This window comes from Ovis canadensis, chromosome 15 (assembly GCF_042477335.2).
Source record: "Ovis canadensis isolate MfBH-ARS-UI-01 breed Bighorn chromosome 15, ARS-UI_OviCan_v2, whole genome shotgun sequence".
NCBI classification, from domain to species: Eukaryota; Metazoa; Chordata; class Mammalia; order Artiodactyla; family Bovidae; genus Ovis; species Ovis canadensis.
Window position 1 is genome coordinate 50,791,890 of NC_091259.1, and position 19,583 is coordinate 50,811,472.

The following is a 19,583-nucleotide window of genomic DNA, read 5'->3' on the forward strand; positions in this document are numbered from 1 at the left end:
AGGATTAGGAGGGAATAGCAAGGACGAGGGAGAAATTATCCATATAAGTTCCCGCTTGTAAGCTGACGCATCCACCATGGTTTCCCACATCAGTGACTCAAACGGCAAACTCGAGGCCATAGCTAACTTCGTGACAGTGTTGGTTTGGGGGGTACAAACTGCAAATCCAGTATTTCAGGAAGTGTCCCTAAATCCAAGTTCACCTCATTATATGGAACCATGCACACATACACACCACCTTACCCCCCTGTTCTGTTAAATCAAACAGCTTAAAGCGCATGCTCTTCCGTAGGTTTTTATTTTCTTACTGACTCCATTTGACTAAAACAAACAAACAAGAACCATACAAAACATTTTTAACATATCTTAGAAAATTAGCCAAAAAATTAAGAAAGTTCAGCATATTACATTGTACAATATTTAGGTAAGAATGTTTGAAAATTATAAATATTTTGTTCCCTCTCAACACAGCACATCACAAAAATACATTTTAAAAACTTTTTTTCATGTATAATTTCTAGGAACGATCATATTGCTGTTTATTAAGGCAAAGGTCTGATTAGGACAAGCATTCACACACACCAGAGATGTTCTGTACAGTAACTACAAACGTAAAACCGAGGGGTCTGCCAGCACGTGGATGGCTGAAACCATTTTAAATATTAGGAAGAACTCAGTTAGTATCAAAACATCAATCTGAATGGGATTCACTTAGTTCATCTCTGTGTTATCTTTGATTCTCAAGTATCTATCTCAGCCAAAGCATTATTTAAAAGACTTCTGCCCCCTTGCGACAGTGCCTCTGGAGCTGGATGCCAGTCGCTCACACGGCATTAAACCTGCGCAACCAAAGACACGAATGGCAACCCCTCGGTCCGAGCGAGGACCACGTCCAGGAGGAGGGCCTTTTCCAGCTGAGCAGCCGTGGTCAGAGGCAGTCCACGTCTACCGCAGACTGTGGTAAGCAGAGCGGCCCACTTAGTTTAGAAAGAAGCACTCGGAGGAGGAAATACGCTGCTGGAAAACAACAGCCCCAGCCCACAGAGGTTCTGATACCCAGTGACCCGAGCGCCTCCCGGCTCCTGGTCACACACCACTGGGCTGTCTGTGCACCGCCTCCTCCGAAAAGAATCTGAGGGAGCTGAAGGGAATTTTCAGAAGCTGAGGTTTTCAAAGAAACAGTAAATAAAGAGTTGACTTTTTATTCTTTTCAGTTAAGCCCTTCCTTACTGGCAGATAAATAAGAAGGCTTCTTTAGTATACTGACCCCATAGGAGGTGCTGGAAGTTAGAAGCGGAAAAACCAGGTCCTTCTGTCTTTAGCATGAAGTTTTGCAGCTACGCTTCAGCTGCACAGCTGACATGGCTAGGCTCACTCTGTGGTCTTCTTTTCCTTCCAGCTCTTCTGTCGTTCCTCGAGTTCTGCCTGGGTGAAAGCTGCCGGGCCCCAGTTAGTGATCAGGTGAGCATTTTTTGAACCTAAGAGACAAATGTGCATCAAACCTACACGGTCATATATTCTTCAATTAACATTATCATTTTTCTATAGACAAGAGAGTACATTTTTCTACTTTATTTTCTTCTCTGAGGAATATCCAGAAAGGCCATAGGAGGCAAAACCATCAGAAGATATATACAAAGGGAATTAAACAGGCCTTCTCATCTATCAAAAGGCAAAAGAAATTCAAGAAAAATTTATTGCAAAGAGCTGGGTTCCTCTATATTTGGGCTAAGAAAGGTTTTTTTTTTTTTAGTGCAATTCAAGTACACAAATAAAACAGAAAAATTGACTAAATATCTGATTACTTCAGAGAATGTGTTACCTGGTTCTATCAATCGAATTAATCCTTCATGATGGGCCACTTTGTCCTTCCAGCTCTTGGTCGTCTTAGTTGCCATCTCTAGCTTCTTTTTAACTCCCTGGAACAAGAGCAGACTTTAGACTCTGCAAACACACAGGTAGTTTAAGAGCCAAATAATGATTGGGTACTTGCTCCATGCCTGTGGATTATCTCATTAAGTCATTCCAGCCACAGAAACACGGGCTATTATTACCCCCATGGTACACAGGTGGAGACTAGGATTTGGAGCAGTTAAATAACCTGCTGTAAGCCCCCCAAGGACCTAATTCACACTAATTACAGATAATGTACAAGATACTCCTGTGCCAGTGACGCCTTACTGCCTCTTGACTCCAAATCCACCCTTCGCTGTCCTGCCTGTGACCCTCGCCAGCGGGCCCCCTTAAGCTTCGTCAGTGGAGGAGCTGGCAGGACACTGGAAGAGGTGGGGGCTTTGCCTCCAGGCTCCACTGTGCTCATCTCAGCAGCTCTCGTGGCACATGGGACACCCACGGTGTCCACTCCAGTGGGTTTCAGTAGCACCTCCCCTGTGGGCAGCTGCCACCAGTGCCCCAGAGGGTAGCTTCCCCATCACAGTGCCTTGTTGGGCTTTCCTGCCGTCCAAGGGCCAAGGCCATGCTCCCTCCAAGGAGGACTGGATCCCAGCACTGGGCTTACAGAGCAAAGAGTGTGTGTTCCTTCCCTGCGTGCTCTGTCTCAGCAGGGGTGGGGGCAGTGGCTGCTTCCTGTGTCTGCTCTTCCTGTATCCTTAGAGTTTTTCGGCTGCTCAGTAGGTAATCCCGTTGTAGTTAATAGCTAATTATATTAAACCTTCCTTGTTCAAATTACTGTGTGGTTTCAGTCTCCCGACTGAATTTCAACTGTTAACCTCACTGCCTGTGAAAAACCCTTACTTACAGCTAAGCAACATTCTTACACAGCTTTTTATGGCAGAGCAAATATCCTCTTGTTTTTAAATGTTGAAGAATTTAAATACATGTATTTGCAGGGATGGGCGTAATGACCTCGTACTGCTCAAGTGCCTGTTTCCGCTCGAGCTCAAGCTGCTGCAGCTGCTCCAAGGCTTCCTGGAGGGCCTGCTCTTTGATGACGCGCTGGTTCTCCAGCTCCTGCTTCTCCGCTTCTGTGGTCTGAATAGCCTGCTGCTGCTCCAGATGCCACTTCTCCAGCTCGGCCCTCTTGGACGACTCTTCCTCCAGCAGCCTGAAATACAAGAGAGCTCAGGGTGACCGCACCCGACCTAGAAGATGACAAAGCACAGCAGAGCCTCAGAGGAGCCTGGAGGTCATCTAACCACCTCTCTTCTCACAAGAAGGGAACTAGGAGCCAGAGGGGCCCAGATTTGTGGGCAAGGTGACCCACGGTTCTGCTCCAAGCTCTGTTTCACCCTTTTATGGAAAAAAAAAAAAATTAAAAATAACATGTACTGAAGACTTAATGGGCCAAGAAAGAAGTACATTTTTTCAACTGATCCTCACAATAGGCTTACGTACTATTATTATTCAGTTCAGAGATGAAGAAAGTGAGGCACAAAGGGTAAGTGACCTGGCCCAGGTCATTCACCTGACAGGCAGGTGGCAGGGCTGAGTTTTGAAATCTGTCTGGTTGCTACAACATTAAAACACTTTTTTATCTAGCAGAAACCTATTACCAAGGGAAAAGCTGACACACCAACAAAGACAGAGGAGGAGGAGCTGACGAAAGGTAGAGGGAGCAGATGGCAGAAGGAAGCAGAAGGTAGATGGGCCATCTACTGGCCGAGCGCTGCACGCCAGGCTCTTTACCTTTGTTCCTGTGATCCCCCCAGCATTCTGCAAGGTGTTATTGTCCCTGCAGATGAAGTCAAAGGGTTCCAAAGCATGACGCACAGGTAAGCAACGGATTTCAACCCAGGCCCGCATGACTTCAAAATGTTATCTTTTAATAACAGGCTACCTATCGGAGGATATCCCAGGTTAAGCAGGTATTTAATAAATAAACTAACTTGTACCCCAAGTGTAGACAATGTGGTTAGACGCCGGCCCAGGACAGGACGCACGTCTACTGGCTTGATCGTCAGCATTACGGTAACAAACCTCACAGCAGGCCGGTTACTGCTGCCTAAGAGCATTTGCACGTCTAACAGCAGCAGAAATACAGTGACGGACTCTACAGCCACTATCTGACCACCCTGATCCTGCACCACTGTAAGAGTTCCCCCAATGACATCCCACAGGGTGGCCTCCAACTGGGTGTGACAGGCCACTGCTTCACAACCCGGGTCAGTTTATTTCTGGGCAGCCTTGATCCTTAAAAGTTTTCTCAACTAGGATGCGCTCTCCTATCTCCTCCCCCGGGTTCCACGAAGGGCCAGTGTGCTCCCTCTGAGTCGTCTCTCGGATGTGACATCGCAGTGAACGCTACCCTGCACCCGGGGCTGACCAGAGTGTGTATGCTATACACCATCCACGTGCTTTCCTAGACATGGGGGATAAACCAGTGAATGAGACTGGAAGATCGGTTTCTTCATCCTGGTGGTCAAAGTCTGGAGGGCAAGGGACATTGCAGAAGGTGAGGCTGCCCAGCACTGAATCCCCTTCACGTGTCCAGGGATGTCTTGATGAAAAACGGGGTCCATCTCCCAAGACAGAAGCCACCGCCCCTGCCCTTCTGCCCCGGGAAGCTGGGGTGCAGTGGAAGCTGGGCTTGGCTAAGCAGCTGTCACTCCTAGAACTTCGTAAAACCACTGACTCACAAGAGCAGAGACAGTGGAGAGTTCATCTTGCTGGTGGTAGCAACACGGAGTGTTGAGTGATGGCAGAAGCAGCGGGGACAACGGACTGGCAAACCCATGGTGCCAACGTCTGCATCAGCGACACCCTCCCTGGGCTCGTCCCCTGGCCTTGTCTGGTCTGCCCAGCCTCCCTTGGTTCCTGCCTGTGTTCAGGGCCTGGCCACCTGCCTTTCTGAGGAATTGGTGAATTTCTCAAGAACTTTCCAAAAAACACTTTGATTGCCTTAGCTAACCCAAGTTGGTTTTTTTGGTTTGCAAACAGGACTCCTGACTAAAGACGAACCTCTCTGTACCTCAATTTCTTCATTTATGAAAAAAGGAATAGGAACTCTGTGTGTGTGTGTGTGTGTGTGTGTGTGTGTGTGTGTGTGTGTGTGTGCTCAGTCGTGTCTGACTCTTTGCAACCCCATGGACTGCAGCCTGCCAGGCTCCCCTGTACATGGGTTTTTCCAGGGAAGAATACTGGAGTAGGTTGCCATTTCCTACTCCAGGGGATCTTCCCAACCCAGGAATCAACCCAAATCTCTTGCATCTCTTGCACTGGCAGGCAGAGTCTATACCACCAGCGCCATCTGGGAAGCCCCACTAGGAACTACTCCAGCCATCAAAGGCTTGCTTATCCATTGAATGGGATAATGCAGGTAAGGTTCTTAGAACAGTGCCTACCTCGTTGTAAGTACTGAATAAATGCCAGCTCATATTGTTATGATGGGACTATTAGCTCATTTGCTCTGAATGCTCATGAAGACTGCCTGAGAGTATATGAGTATATGAGGTTTCTGGCAATCAATTATATCAGAGAAGTAAAACCCTGAACCTTTTCAAATGAATTGCTTTTAAGCCAAGTCTCCTGGATCCTGTACTTGTTCTGTTGATACTTTAAATTATCTTCTTGCTCTAAAACCAGTATTCCAGCCTGTCAACATCTTTTTTGAATGCTTATTTTTATATTCTATACATTACATTTCTTCTCCATCTGCAAATGAGATATAAAGGAACAGAAACCAACAAACTCTGATGACTACGAAATCCAGACATTAAACTCTTTGCAAGCACCACCCTCTTCAGCCTTCACAACAATCCTATGAGCTTATTACATATAAGGAACTGAAGGCTGAAAGTAGTGAAGTAACTTTTCTAAAAATTACACAGCTAGACAGTACAATCGCTGGGAATCAAACCCAGATCCTCAGTCCGGGGCTATCTATTATTGTGTGAACTGTTGTTCCATATGGCCCCAAGGGTAGAACTTGGATCCACCCATTCAAAAAAGATTCCATGAGTACTTACCATGGGCCAGACAATGCACCTGTTGCTGGGGACACAGGCCTGACCAGAGTGTGCTCCCAGGCCTTACAAACATAAAAATTTAGTGGGTGGAAGTCATAATGGGACAGACTATGGCTCAGTCTCAAGAAGTTTCCAGTAATTGAGTTGTCTAAATGGTAAATGAACAGTTTCCTTCTGAGTTCCACTTAGAAGAGGCTAGATAACCTTACACATTAAAAAACACCACCACCACTTCAATTTTAATGGAAAAACAAAAAACCCAAAACAAGAAGACCCAGATGGTTCTAGTCAAAGTTCTTGTATTTAAACAATTCACGATTAAAAGTATCTCTGGGGAAACTTAACACACTGATAGAGGAGGGACCATCCACGGGAAGAACAATGAGATGCCAAATGTTCCAAGAGTGACTTGCTATTGCTTGGAACAAGGACAGAGGTTAACTACAAAGCCCTCTCTATACACCCTCAGCGACGATTATGTTACAGTTCACTGAAGTGCCTGTGTGCTCAGTCACGAAACATAATCTTAGCTGTAGGGTATATACAGAGGGCTTTGTAGTTAACCTCTGTCCTAGCTCTAAGCAATAGCAAGTCACTCTTGGAACATGTGGCATCTCATTGTTCTTCCCGTGGATGGTCTCTCCTCTGTCAGTGTCTTAAGTTTCGAATCGTTTAAATACAAGAACTTTGACTTGAGCCAGCTGGGTCTTCTTGTTCCGGGTTTTTTGTTTTTCCATTAAAATGGAAGTTTTTTCAGCTTTTCAGTTCATTCGTGCTAGACTTAAACGTTTCTATCCCAATTCCATGATGATTTCCTTTGATCTTTTACCCACAAAGGGTACCCTGAGGAGTGGGAGCAAGGAGAAAGCCCCCTTTGTCAGTCTGACAAAATGTCCCTCTGAATCAGGCCCAGCCTCTGGTGACTTTGGGAAAGATATGGACTCACCACACTTTAAAAATGACCACTAGAGGGTGCTAGTCTGCCCATTTCAAGTTCCAAAATTGAAGTTAAAAGTAAAACAGAGTAGTAAAATGCCTAAAATAGCCTTTAACACCAAGAAAAAGTAGTTAGCTTTTGTGTAGTAATTTCAGCTTATTGGTACTGAGCTGTATGTGGTAGTTACATTTGCATTTACCAAGCTGAAACCATTTTTCCATTTACTGAGATTAGAGTGTACAAAATGATTAGTCAGAGCTTTTTCTTTTTTTGGCCATGCCATGAGACATGCAAGGTCTCAGTTCCCTGACCAAGGATCGAACTTGTGCCCCCTGCGGTGGAAGCGCAGAGTCCTAACCACTGGATCGCAGGAAATCCCCTTGTTCAGTCACCAAGTTGTGTCTGACTCTCGTGACCCCAGGGACTATGGCCCAACGGGCTCCTCTGTCCATGGGGTTTTCCAGGCAAGAACAGGGAGTGCATTGCCATTTCTTCCTCCAGGTGAATCTTCCTGGACCAGGGATCAAATCTGAATCTCTTGCTTTGGCAGGCGGATTCTTTACCACTGAGCCATCACGGAAGCCCAGGGAATTCCCTAGCCAGAACTTTTTAAATAAAATACTCATGCCTGGGCTCCTATCTACAGATATTTTGATATGGTAAATCTGGAACAGTCCCTACATGTGCATTTTTCAAAGCTTTATATAAATGATTCTGATTACTACTGATTAAAAATTACTGCCGTTAATTATCCAAAACTGTCTTATTCAAAACATCATTCTACAAACATGAAATAACTAATACTTTAATAAATTTCTAGAGTTACCTAGTTCCCTTTATGATCTGATCTCTGCCGTGTCGTTTAATCTCCCTCACAGCTTCAGAGAAGTAAATACATATGGCATATCTCATCTGTGAATTCTCTACACAAGGGCAATCTATGAACTCAACACATCACAAATGATGAGGGTCAAAAATATCTAGCATCCCTTAGAATGTCTCTCTTTGGAAATCACATGGGACCAAACCTTCCCATGCAGTGGATGGTGTGTTAACATCACAATCACACAGTGCCACTGCCACTGCCCAATGGCAAGTGGGCGAAGGTCCCTAGACCCTGGCTAATACCATGATGAACACGCATTTGCGGGACCCATATGTGCCAAGCAATGTGGAAAGCATTCAATCTTCTATTAGAAGATAATTTTTCCTTAACAGAATGAAAAATCTCAACACCTAATTTGTTTTTAAAGTCATTTTTGGCAACATACGTAACAAAGAAGGCTTTCTTTCTCTCTTCCTACCTGAAGATTAAACAAACATCTCTTGCAGCGCCATGTGTAAATGCAGCCATGGAAAATCTATCCCAGCTCATCCCACACCCGCTCCTACAATGGCGTGAGGTGTGCCCGCACTAACCAGCTGCAACTAAGGGGAAGCAGTGGTTAGTGCTGCACCCCCTGACGTGACATCTCATAGAGCTAATGGGGAAGCAAATTAGAAACTGGGAAAGGGCAGCTGACATTTGCTTGTTGGGCTCTTCATTCTACTTTGTCCCTCCTACTGCTACCAAAGTCAAAATTCAGAGTTCTCATCTGAGATCACGACTATCATACATAGTAAACCTGACTTTAAAAGGTCTAAGGGAAAAAAAAAATCTGTTTCAAGAACTTCTAAAACTAAGAATTATGTAAGGAATGTCACTGATCCTGAAAGACCAAATGGAAACTGCTCAGTTCCTCACTGTCCCCCAAAGCGGCTGCAGCTCTGGCCTAACAGGCCCCTGCCTCCACACGAGGGCCTTCTCAGGTCTGGAACATGTGGAAGAAACCAGATTCTCATCAGGGCTGATGCTGGCTCCACGGACATTCTAGAATCTGACTAAGGGACCCACACTAAACACATCCATCTGACTACTCTGAAATAGATACATGGCCTGTCATTAGCCACAGAAGCAAGGGTTTCTCAGGAGAGACTGGGAATGAAGAGTCCAGCCAGCCAAGTCTCCAGGGTCCCTCCCATGTGGCAGAGACTCTTCCCTCTCCAGCAGAGTCAGTGCTTCCTAGAAAGTGTATGAGCGCAGGCAGGGCACACAAAGTGCAGAGGACAAGGCGATCAGCACCTGGCCTGTAGCTTCCGCACCGTCTCTTCATCTTGCCGGGCCTGTCTCTCATCCTCAAGAGCCTCCTGCAGCTTTAGGTACATGTCTTCCAGCTCCCGGACCCGCTGCAAATACTGTTCCAGTTCAGAGGATTTCTGGGCAACCTGTTCTTCCATCTGCTGCCTGATCTGAGGGTATAAAAGTCATGTTTAAACCAGGCTGACTTCGCCCTCGGGAAAGCCTCTTGCTCCAACACCACCCTGAGCGGGGCCACAGCCACAGCCACAGCCCTTCAGGGTGGGCAGGGCCCTGTACTGCACACCTTGATGATGGAGGACCAAGAGTACCACACCCATCCCCAAGACCACAGTTTAAGGGTCCAGGCACACAAACGACACCCAAACGCTGTTCTGCTGCCCTGGTATACTTCTCATCCCTTTCACACTGCCTTTCCTGCATTTCAAACTCAAGAAAAAAATACTTCCCAGTGTAATTCCTCTTTAAATCCCTTTCTATCGTAAAGCCACATCCATCTAAAAGGAATGAACCTTTCCCACTCAGAACCCCCAAAGGGTTAAAATAAGGGGGAGAGGAGAGATGGTCTCCTGCACTCAGCTGGCTGCCCAGCACCCTCTACTTTCTCTCTCCCTAGGGCACCTCCAGACCTGGGGGACCCTCAAGCATCTAATTAGCATTCTAACACTTTTATGGTTTCTCCATTCTGGATTAAAGAGCCTTGAATCTCTGCCTTAAAAAGTAAGGCAAGGACATCATAAATGTTCTATCAAACATATTAGCGTATGTCTCTGCAGTTTGTATCTTCACTTGCATTAGCTTACTTCATCCTCATAGGGGTCATGAGAGATCATGTAACATCCCCCTAATTTGAAGAAGAGAAACTAACACTCATAAGCAACCACCAGAGGACATGAACCCAGATCTGGCTGTGGTGCAGCACCCCCTCAGATCTCGGGTGCCTTCCTTTCAACACACATATCCACTTCAAGTCTAAGCAACAGAAAGTTGCTGAAGGGAATGTCACAGCACCTATTTAGCAGGCCCTGGGCCCAGCCCTCTCCCACACACTGTAACCCAATGTGAGGAGACCTGTGTTCCAGTTAACCAGCTCACTGCCTGAAGCAACTGGACCGTGGGGATGAGAACCCCTAAGATGAGTCAGAGCTGCCAAGAGTGACAGACCAGCATTCACATATTCTCATGACTTCAGAACCCTCACTCTTGCTCCTTATACAGGGGAAATATCATGGAACCTGTGCTTACTTTTTTCCATAGTTATTTGTTTTCCAAGCCAAAACTCTGAAGGATGAAAGGGATGCTAGCAATAATTATACCAGGATGGTGGGGACTGTCCCAGGCAGGCCAGGACATGGAGTCCCCACAGCACTATCACCCCACTCCATAAATGTCTGTTGGAGGTCTTGAGAGCAAGAGTTACCTTTACATCCTTGGCATGATACCTGGCTCACAGAGAGTGCTCTATAAACCGATAATGAGTTAATAACAAACACAAAACCTCCCCAACAGCCAGCCCACCGCGAGTCAGCGGCAGGGACAGCTGGCAAGATGATCTCACTCCAGCCTCCAAGGTCTTCCCCGTTCACCAAGCCAGGCCGGCTCCTGCCCCTCCACCCACACAGGTTGGCCTCTGTCCTTCTGCTGACCAGGACAGGATCGGGGGCGGGCTCTTCAAGTTAGAGCAGCAGCACCCCGGGGAGTGCGGTACTTACAAGCTTCTCGCGCTCCAGCTCCGTGCTGAACCTGGCCTGGAGCTCCACCTGAGTCTGAAGGCGCTTCTTTTCCTCTTCTGCTGCCCGAGATGCTGCTTCTTCCAGTTTCTACCCAAAAACCATTCATAGAAAAGCAGGGAACGTTACAGTGGAAGTGCATTTGGAGAGAAAGGGTCACATTTAAACAGTATAGGGGAAGCCAGTCATTCTCAGTGCTCAATAAAGACAGAATAAACCTTGTAGATCCACTGCAATTCCATTCCAACGATTTTCCCAGTCAACAAACAAAACAAATTGGGTAAACGAGTGACTCCTAGTAAGCTGTAACATTCTGCAAAGAAAATTTTAGTGTCATCATTAAATTCATTTGCAAATGCATCTGTGAAGTTCAGATCTATTTCTTGCACTCACTGCAGTTCTGTCATCTTAACATTGTTCCTTAAAACCTTGCTGCTGTTATGTTAGTCGCTCAGTCATGTCTGGCTCTTTGCAGCCCCATGAACTGTAGGCTCCTGTGTTCATGGAACTCTCCAAGCAAGCATAAACTGGAGTGGGTAGACATTCCCTTCTCCAGGGGATTTTCCCAATCCAGGATGGAACCTGGGTCTCCTGCATTGCAGGCAGACTCTTTACTATCTGAGTCACCAGGGAAGCCCAACTTCCCAAAGGGTGGTTCTCTAGTGAAACAAGGGAAAGACCGAAAGCAGTCATTTAAAGTCTCTGGGAATTATCCTAAGAGCATACAGCAAACAGAACATTTATCCAAGAAAATCAACTAAATCTCAGCAAGAACTGTGAAAGTCTATGGCATTTGAATCATAGCACGGCCTCGTCTCCACCCTGTTCTTGGCTTGGCAGTAGAAGGAGGCTCTACCCATGGCCATGGAACCAAGACCACAAGGCTCCCTCTCAGTTTCCCATCTGAGCATACAGTATCTCACAGGAGGATGCAGACAAAAAAAAAAAAAAAAAAGTTGTCTGCCATTCCAATGAACAAAGGATGAAGTCTGCTATCAAGCTATCAGCCACTGTAGCCATCCCAATGACCCATGAGGGAAATTCAGGTTGGAGAGAAACAGGACACTGGCCCTCGAGAGTTAAAATGCATACCTACAAAATCATTTTAATGAGCTAAAATCTGTATCTTCCTATATATAGAAAAGCACTAAAATCATTAACTTGAAATATCTGTTTTTTTGTGATAAGCACTAACTACATGGTTTGGTTTGGTTTTGTTTCCAACAAAAACTCCTATAAATCCTGGCTCCCCGCGTATCTCTTTGAAATAGCTCCTCATAGCTGAGAAGCTTTCTCCCAGGCCAGAGTCCTCAGCAAAGGCACCAGATAAAACATAACTCTCAACTTTTAGGCTGTGTGTTTTTTTCAGTCAACAAGATCAACAAACTAAATCACAGGCCAGCTAGAAGTCTGAGAGGGGACACAGGGGAAGACAGCAAAGAGCCCCCATGTATTAGGAACAAGTTTCAAAGTCAGGCCTCAAAGATCAAATGTGGGCCAGAATTTAAAAATCAGACTGTGGGGCAAGTTAGGCCCCAGGGCATTGTTGAAAACCACAGAGAAACTTGTGAGAGGAATGCCTGAGAATGTGATGCCAACTGAGGCAGCCAACTTAACAGAGAGATCAGAGGTGGAGGCGGAACCCTGATGCCACATACAAAAATAAACTCAACACGGATTAAAGCCCTAAATGTGAGACCAGATACTACAAAACTCCTACAGGAAAACACAGGCAGAATACTTTTGACATAAATTACAGCAATATATTTTTAATCCGTCTTCTAAAGGAAAAGAAATACAAGCAAAAATAAATGGGACCTAATTAAACTTTAAAACTTACACACAGCAAAGGAAACCATCAAGAAAATGAAAAGACAACCTACCGAATGGGAGAAAATATTTGCAAATAATATGACCAATCAGGACACTAATATCCAACATACATAAACAGCTCATACAACTTAACACTAAAAAAAAACAAACAGGACTTCCCTGGTGGTCCAATGGTTAGGAATTCACCTGCCAGTGCAGAGGACATAGGTTCAATCCCTGGTCCAGGAAGATCCCACATGCCGCAGGGCAACTAAGCCCGTGTGTCACAACCACTGAACCTTTGCACTAGAGCCCGTGTTCCAAAACAAGAGAGGCCACCACAATGAGGGGCCCACACATCACAACTGGAGAAAAGCCCTTCAGGTCAGTTCAGTTCAGTTCAGTTGCTCAGTCGTGTCTGACTCTTTGCGACCCCATGAATCGCAGCACGCCAGGCCTCCCTGTCCATCACCAACTCCCGGAGTTCGCTCAGACTCACGTCCATCGAGTCGGTGATGCCATCCAGCCATCTCATCCTCGGTCGTCCCCTTCTCCTCCTGCCCCCAATCCCTCCCAGCATCACAGTCTTTCCCAATGAGTCAACTCTTCGCATGAGGTGGCCAAAGTACTGGAGCTTCAGCTTTAGCATCATTCCTTCCAAAGAAATTCCAGGGCTGATCTCCTTCAGAATGGACTGGTTGGATCTCCTTGCAGTCCAAGGGACTCTCAAGAGTCTTCTCCAACACCACAGTTCAAAAGCATCAATTCTTCAGCATTCAGACTTCTTCACAGTCCAACTCTCACATCCATACATGACCACAGGAAAAACCATAGCCTTGACTAGAAGGACCTTCGTCAGCAAAGTAATGTCTCTGCATTTGAATATGCTATCTAGGTTTGTCATAACTTTTCTTCCAAGGAATAAGGGTCTTACACAGCAACAAAGACCCAGTGCAGCCAAAAATAATAAGTAAATAAATAAAAGATTTAGGGGCAAAAAGCCAAACCCTATACACTGTTGGTGGGAATGTAAATTGGCACAGCCACTGTGGAAAACATTACGGAGTGTTCTCAAAACTAAACTACGACATGACCCAGCAATTCCACTCCTGGGTGACAAGGTAGGAGCTTCAAGGCAAAAACACTGATTTGGAGATATATGCATCCCATTACTTATTATTGTTAAGATAGGGAAGCAATGTAAGTGTCTTATCAACAGATGAATGAATAAAAAAAGATGTGGTCATACAAATATACAACGGAATACTACTAAGCCGTAAAAAAATAACAAAACATTGCCATTTGCAGCAGCATGTGGGGACTTGGAGGGTGTTATGCTAAGTGAAGTCAGTCAGACAGAAAAAGACAAATACTGTATGATATCACTTATAAGTGGAATCAAAAACATACAACAAACTAGCGGATATAACAAAAAAGAAGCAGACTCACAGATACAGAGAATAAACCAGTGGTTACCAGTGAGGAGAGAAGGAGAGGGGCTAGATACAGGAGTGAGGGGTGGGAGACACAAACCACTGGATAAAGGCAGGCTCCAGGATGCGTCATGCAGCATGGGGAAGAGAGCCAGTATTCTGTAATAACTATAAATGCAGCATAACCTTTACAAATTATTTTTTTTTAATAATAATTAAAAAAGCTCTGTTGATACCCTGGTTACTCCAGGACACTGTACCCATCCCCAAGGTTGTGCCTTGACAGAGGACAGACAGTCAGAGGCTGCATATCATGAGGAAAATGGACTTCACTGTAATTGTCCAGCCAAGTCACTATGCAAATAAATGAGCAAACAACAGTAAGTCCTTGGGAGAAGGGCGGAAGCCACATCAAGAGTTGCTTACAAATATCATCAAAAACATCCAGTTTTCAACAAAAAATTACGAGATATGTCAAGAAAGAGTGTGATTGATACACTGGAAAAAAGCAAGTAATAGCAACTACCTTTGAAGGAGCCCAGACTCTGGATTTAGCAAAGACTTCAAAGAAGTTATTATATGTTCAAAGAACTAAGGAAACCTTATTTAAGGAAATTATAGATGATATGATGATATCCCCTCAAACAGACAACATCAATAAAGAGACAGAAATTATAAAAAGAATCAAACAGAAATCCTGCAGTTGAAAACTACAATAACTGAACTAAAAAATTCACTGGAAGGTCTCACCCATACAAGAAGAATCTATCAAAGATAGACTGATAGAAATTATCCAATCTGAAGAACAGAAGAGAAAACAGCCTCAAAGAAATGTGAGATACCATTAAATACACCAATATTCACAAAATGGGAATATCTGAAGGAGAGGAAAAAAGAGAAAGGAGTAGAAAAATATTGGAAGAAATAATAACTGAAAACTTTCCCAATTTAATGGAAAACATTAATACGCCCATCCAAGAAATTAAGATAAATACTAAGAGTTTAACACATACATCATACCATGCACACGTATAACACATACATCATACCATGCACACGTATTTATCACAGTAAAACTGTGGAAAACCAAAAGACAGAAATGCCAAAAGTGACAAGAGAAAGATGACTCATCTTACACAAGGAAACACCAGTAAGACTGGCAACCAACTTCAGAAACGTGCAACATGTTCTGACCAAAATACTGCAAATAAACAGAAGTGAAGTGTGGAGTTTCTGGGCTGGAGTAGTTAACTGGCAGATTCTAGAACACTTTTTTGTCTGATACGGTGAATGGCAGTATTTGACACGGTGGCTGCTCCTTCTGCCTGTATGTCATGATTACAGATGCATATACACTCTGATCCAGCAATCCACCTCTAAGAATTCATTCTACAGACGTATCAGACATGCGTAAGTAAGTGTTAGTCACTCAGTCGTGTCTGACTCTTTGCAACCCCATGGACTATAGCTCGCCAGGCTCTTCTGTCCATGGAATTCTCCAGGCAATACTGGAGTGGGTAGCTAGTCCTTTCTCCAGGAGATCTTTCTGACCCAAAGATTGAAGCCAGGTCTCCTGCATAGCAAGTGGGTTTTTTTTTTACTGTCTGAGCCTCCAGGGAAGCCCTTTAGACATGTATGAACATTTATAAAATGATATAGCAAAAAATAATTCCCTTCAGCACTGCTTATTAAAACAAAAGACTAAAACCACCCAAAAGTTCATCAACAGGAGGAACTGGTTAAATAAGTAATAATACAGTCAAATAATAGAATATTTTATAGCTATCAGAAAGAATGAGAAAGCTCTTTATACTACACTGACATGGAAAATATATATATATATATATATATATATATATATATATATATATAAACTAGATGCAGAATCATAAGTATGTACTTTTTGTGTTTTAAAATGGGTAAATAAGTATATTAATATTCTCTAGAATATACATTACATGAATCTAGAAAGATACATAAGAAATGAAAATAACAGTTGTCTTAGGCAAGGCATAGGAACCAAGCAGAGGGAAGAGACAGTAGGAGGAAATTTCTTCACTGAATCTCTTTTTATATTTAAAAATTTTTGAACCATAGGATGTTATTACTTATACAAATGATTATATTTTTTAAAAGAAACAAGAGTAGAAATAAAAATTTTGTGCTGCGGTTGGGGGTGGGGGATAAGTAGGTGGAACACAAAGGATTTTTAAGGCAATGTAAGTGAAAAAATACTCTGAATGGTATTATAATGTAGATACATGTCGTTATACATTTGTCTGAACCCACAGGACATACACCACCAAGAGTGGACCCTAATATAAAACTATGGACTTTGGGTGACTAGGAGTGTCAGCATAGACTCATCAGTTGAAATGAATGTGCCACTCTGGTTGGGGACGTTGATTCTGGGGGAGGATACGCATATATTGACCCTGGAGGCATGTACGAAACCTGTGCACCTTCCTCTTAGTTTCACTGTGAACCTGAAACATCTCTAAAAAAATTAAGTCTTTTAATAAAATTACTTGAGTAACACTTTAAAGGAATCTGTTAATTTATTAAAGAAAAATACCAGGGAATTTCCTGGCAGTCCAGTGGTTAGGACCCCACACTCTCACTGCCAAGGGCCCAGGTTCAATTCTTGGTCAAGGAACTAAAATCCCACAAGCTGCACAGTGCAGCCAAAAAGAAAACACACACAAAAAACAACTACCATGATTTCTTATTCCTCCTTCTGAATTAAATGAGGCCTTGTATCAAGTCTCACAAAATGTAATCTCATTCCAGGTGATTCTTTTCATTTAAGTAGTATTTTCCTAAAAATGCTTCAATGAAACACTGGAGAATTTTCTTTTTTGACAAGAAAAGAAATTAACAATTATTAAAGGCTCCATAATAACTGCTTTCCAATATTTACCTATCAAACCCCAAATCAGCTGCTTTAATGATTCGGTAGAACTAGGATGTGGCAAGGTGGTCGAGGTCAGCTGAGGTCTGACCAACTCTGGGTACGCATTCACGTAGCACAGAACAGGGACCTACATGCTCCTGGAGGTTGAGTTAAAAGTCAATGAGTTTAAAAGGGTCCCAGATGGATGAATCTCAAATACATGATGCTAAATGAAAAAACCCACATACTGAAAACGTACATACTCTATGATTCTGTTTATATGATAATTTGGAAAGACAAGAATATAGGAACAGAAAACAGATCAGTGGTTTCCAGGGGCCAGGGGTAAGGAGAGAGTCTTACCCTCAAGGGGCAGCATGAGGGAATTCTCTGGGCACTGGCATTGCTCTAAATTCTGTCTGTGATGGTTTCAAGAATCTAGGCACCTGTAAAAACTCATAAACCTATACCATGGTATTGCAATTTATAGTAAGAAATACATAATATTTCGTCTTCATCCCAGTTTCTGGCACAGATCTCCCCAAAGTCTTGGAATTTCCTAAGTGCTGAGAGCGATAACAAAGTGGCTTTAAGAAAACACATGGACAGGGGCTGGTTGCCAATTAACCTACCATGTGATTAGAGGGTTGGAACTTTCAGTCTGACCTCTGAGGAAGGGACAGGGGCTGGGGGTTGAGTCAATCACCAATGTCCAATGATGTAATCAATCATGCCTGTGTCATGAATCTTCCATAACAACCCAAAAGCACAGGGTTGAAAAAGATTCCAGGTTAGTAAACATACGAAGATTTGGGGAGAGTGATACGCCTAGCGAGGGCATGGAAGCGCCATGCTCTTTCCCCACATGCTGCCCTGTGTATCTGTCTATTCCTGAGTTACAGTCTTTTATAAGAAACAAGTGACTAGTATGGAAAACATTTCTTCGAGTTACGTAAGCTGTTCTAGCAAATTAATCAAACCTAAGTTGGGGCGGGGGGGGGTGGGCACTTCCCTGGTAGCTCAGCTGGTAAAGAATCCACCTGCAAAGCAGGAGACCTGGGTTTGATTCCTGGGTTGGGAAGATCCCCTGGAAGCAGGCATGGAAACCCACGGCAGTATTCTTACCTGGAGAATCCCCACAGACAGTGGAGACTGGCAGGCTACAGAGCATGGGGTCACAACGAATCAGACGTGACTGAGTGACTAGGCACAGCACAGCACAAGAGAAGGGGTTGAGGGAACCTCTGACTTATGGCCAATTGCTCAGAAGCACAGGTAACAACCTGGACTTGGGACTGGCATCTGAAGAGGGAGTTGGGGGCAGAAGTGGGGGGTGGTGGTGGCGTCCAGACTGTATCTTTGACTCTAAACAATAAGTAAAATTCACAGTTCTAATACTAAGCGTCTTCCAAGATCCTCATGAGTGAAGATGGGAGCTAAGGGGGAAAACCTAGAAAAGCAACAGGTCCTATCCATTCACCGAAAGTGACCCTGACATCCTCAGGAGAAACTTCTCATCTTTCTCCGAACAAACTCACCTGTGCTCACTGTTCTTACAAATGTTCTTTTCTGGTCAATGAAGTATCCCTGTTGTCCTGAGACCCTCATACTCTCAAGGGCTGGGAAAACAGTGTCTCACTCAATGGTCTAGATACACTTCCTGGAAGCGCAGTTCACCAAATAATCTCCCTACAGTCACGTTCACCTAGTCCTAGTAGAACTGAAGCTTGTAAGCAAGGTCACGGAGGCTCCTACAGAGAAACAGGAGCCCGCCCCCAGCCCAGCGTCTACTCTCACCTTCCTCACGGCCTCCAGCTCCTGCTGTTTGTTTTCGTTCGCTACCTGGAGCTCCTTCATCTGTCTCTCCAGCTCCTCCTGCTCTGCCAGCAGCTTCTTCCGCAGTTCTTTCCGACGCTGGCGGGCTTCTTTGTGTGGTGGGGGGCTGCCCAGCTTCAGGAGATGGATGGTAGAATGGATGGCTGTGAAAGGCATGAGATAAAAGACAGGAAATACCTTTTATTTTCTGTGAGCCTAACCTGAATGGCATAGTGGGAAGAAAATCAGAAACTCAGGGTAATTCTGATCCTGCCACCGAGCAGCGCTGTAACCGTGAGCCAGTCACAGAACCACTTATGCGTGGGTTTCTCATCTCTAACCACAGAGAGATGATCTCTTGAGTCCCTTCCAGCTCCAAAGTCCCATAACTGCCTATCTGTGCTTAAACAGACTTGATTTGGGAACACAACATGCATTTGAGGAACTCCCAACACTTGCAACTCCCTTCCTTAACTTCCCAAAAAGGCCAAATAAGAATAAGACATTACAAGGGCTGAGATTCAAAATTCCTGGTATCTGATTTGCTACCTGCCATAGGTAGTCCATCCTAAAGGAAATCAGTCCTGAACATTCATTGGAAGGACTGACGCTGAAGTGGAAGCTCCAATACACTTTGACCACCTTGAACTGACTCATTGGAAAAGACCCTGATGCTGGGAAAGACTGAAGGCAGGAGGAGAAGGGGATGACCAAAGATGAGATGGTTGCATGGCATCACCGACTCAATGGACATGAGTTTGAGCAAGCTCCAGGAGCTGGTGATGGACAGGAAGGCCTGGCGTGCTGCAGTCCATGGAGTCACAAAGAGTCAGACACGACTGAGCGACTGAACTGTAGGTAGTCTGCCCTTCATCTATGCCTTATGAAACCATCTCCCTATA

The 19,583-nt window shown here is 44.4% G+C and overlaps 1 protein-coding gene and 1 long non-coding RNA gene across 3 annotated transcripts in view; one reads left to right on the forward strand and one right to left on the reverse strand.

The window, feature by feature from the left end:
• Positions 1-279: 279 nt before the first annotated feature.
• SWAP70 (switching B cell complex subunit SWAP70) overlaps positions 280-19,583 on the reverse strand; it is a 76,531-nt gene continuing 57,227 nt past the window's right edge. Inside the window, exons 7-13 of one of the 2 annotated variants that reach the window (XR_011249337.1) lie at positions 18,664-18,845; positions 10,711-10,818; positions 8,984-9,150; positions 2,866-3,064; positions 1,823-1,919; positions 882-1,478; positions 280-626 (exon numbers count right to left, since the gene is read on the reverse strand). Coding sequence is in view for 1 of the 2 variants with exons in the window: in XM_069554412.1 (XP_069410513.1) it covers positions 1,372-1,478; positions 1,823-1,919; positions 2,866-3,064; positions 8,984-9,150; positions 10,711-10,818; positions 18,664-18,845 (860 nt within the window). In the remaining variant the exon portion in view is untranslated. Of the gene's footprint in view, positions 1,479-1,822; positions 1,920-2,865; positions 3,065-8,983; positions 9,151-10,710; positions 10,819-18,663; positions 18,846-19,583 lie in introns of both variants that reach the window. The other variant, XM_069554412.1, reaches the window with a different exon arrangement.
• LOC138420850 (uncharacterized) lies at positions 2,850-5,537 on the forward strand. Its single transcript, XR_011249338.1, has 2 exons — positions 2,850-3,397; positions 3,502-5,537. It is a non-coding gene; the product is annotated as an uncharacterized lncRNA (long non-coding RNA).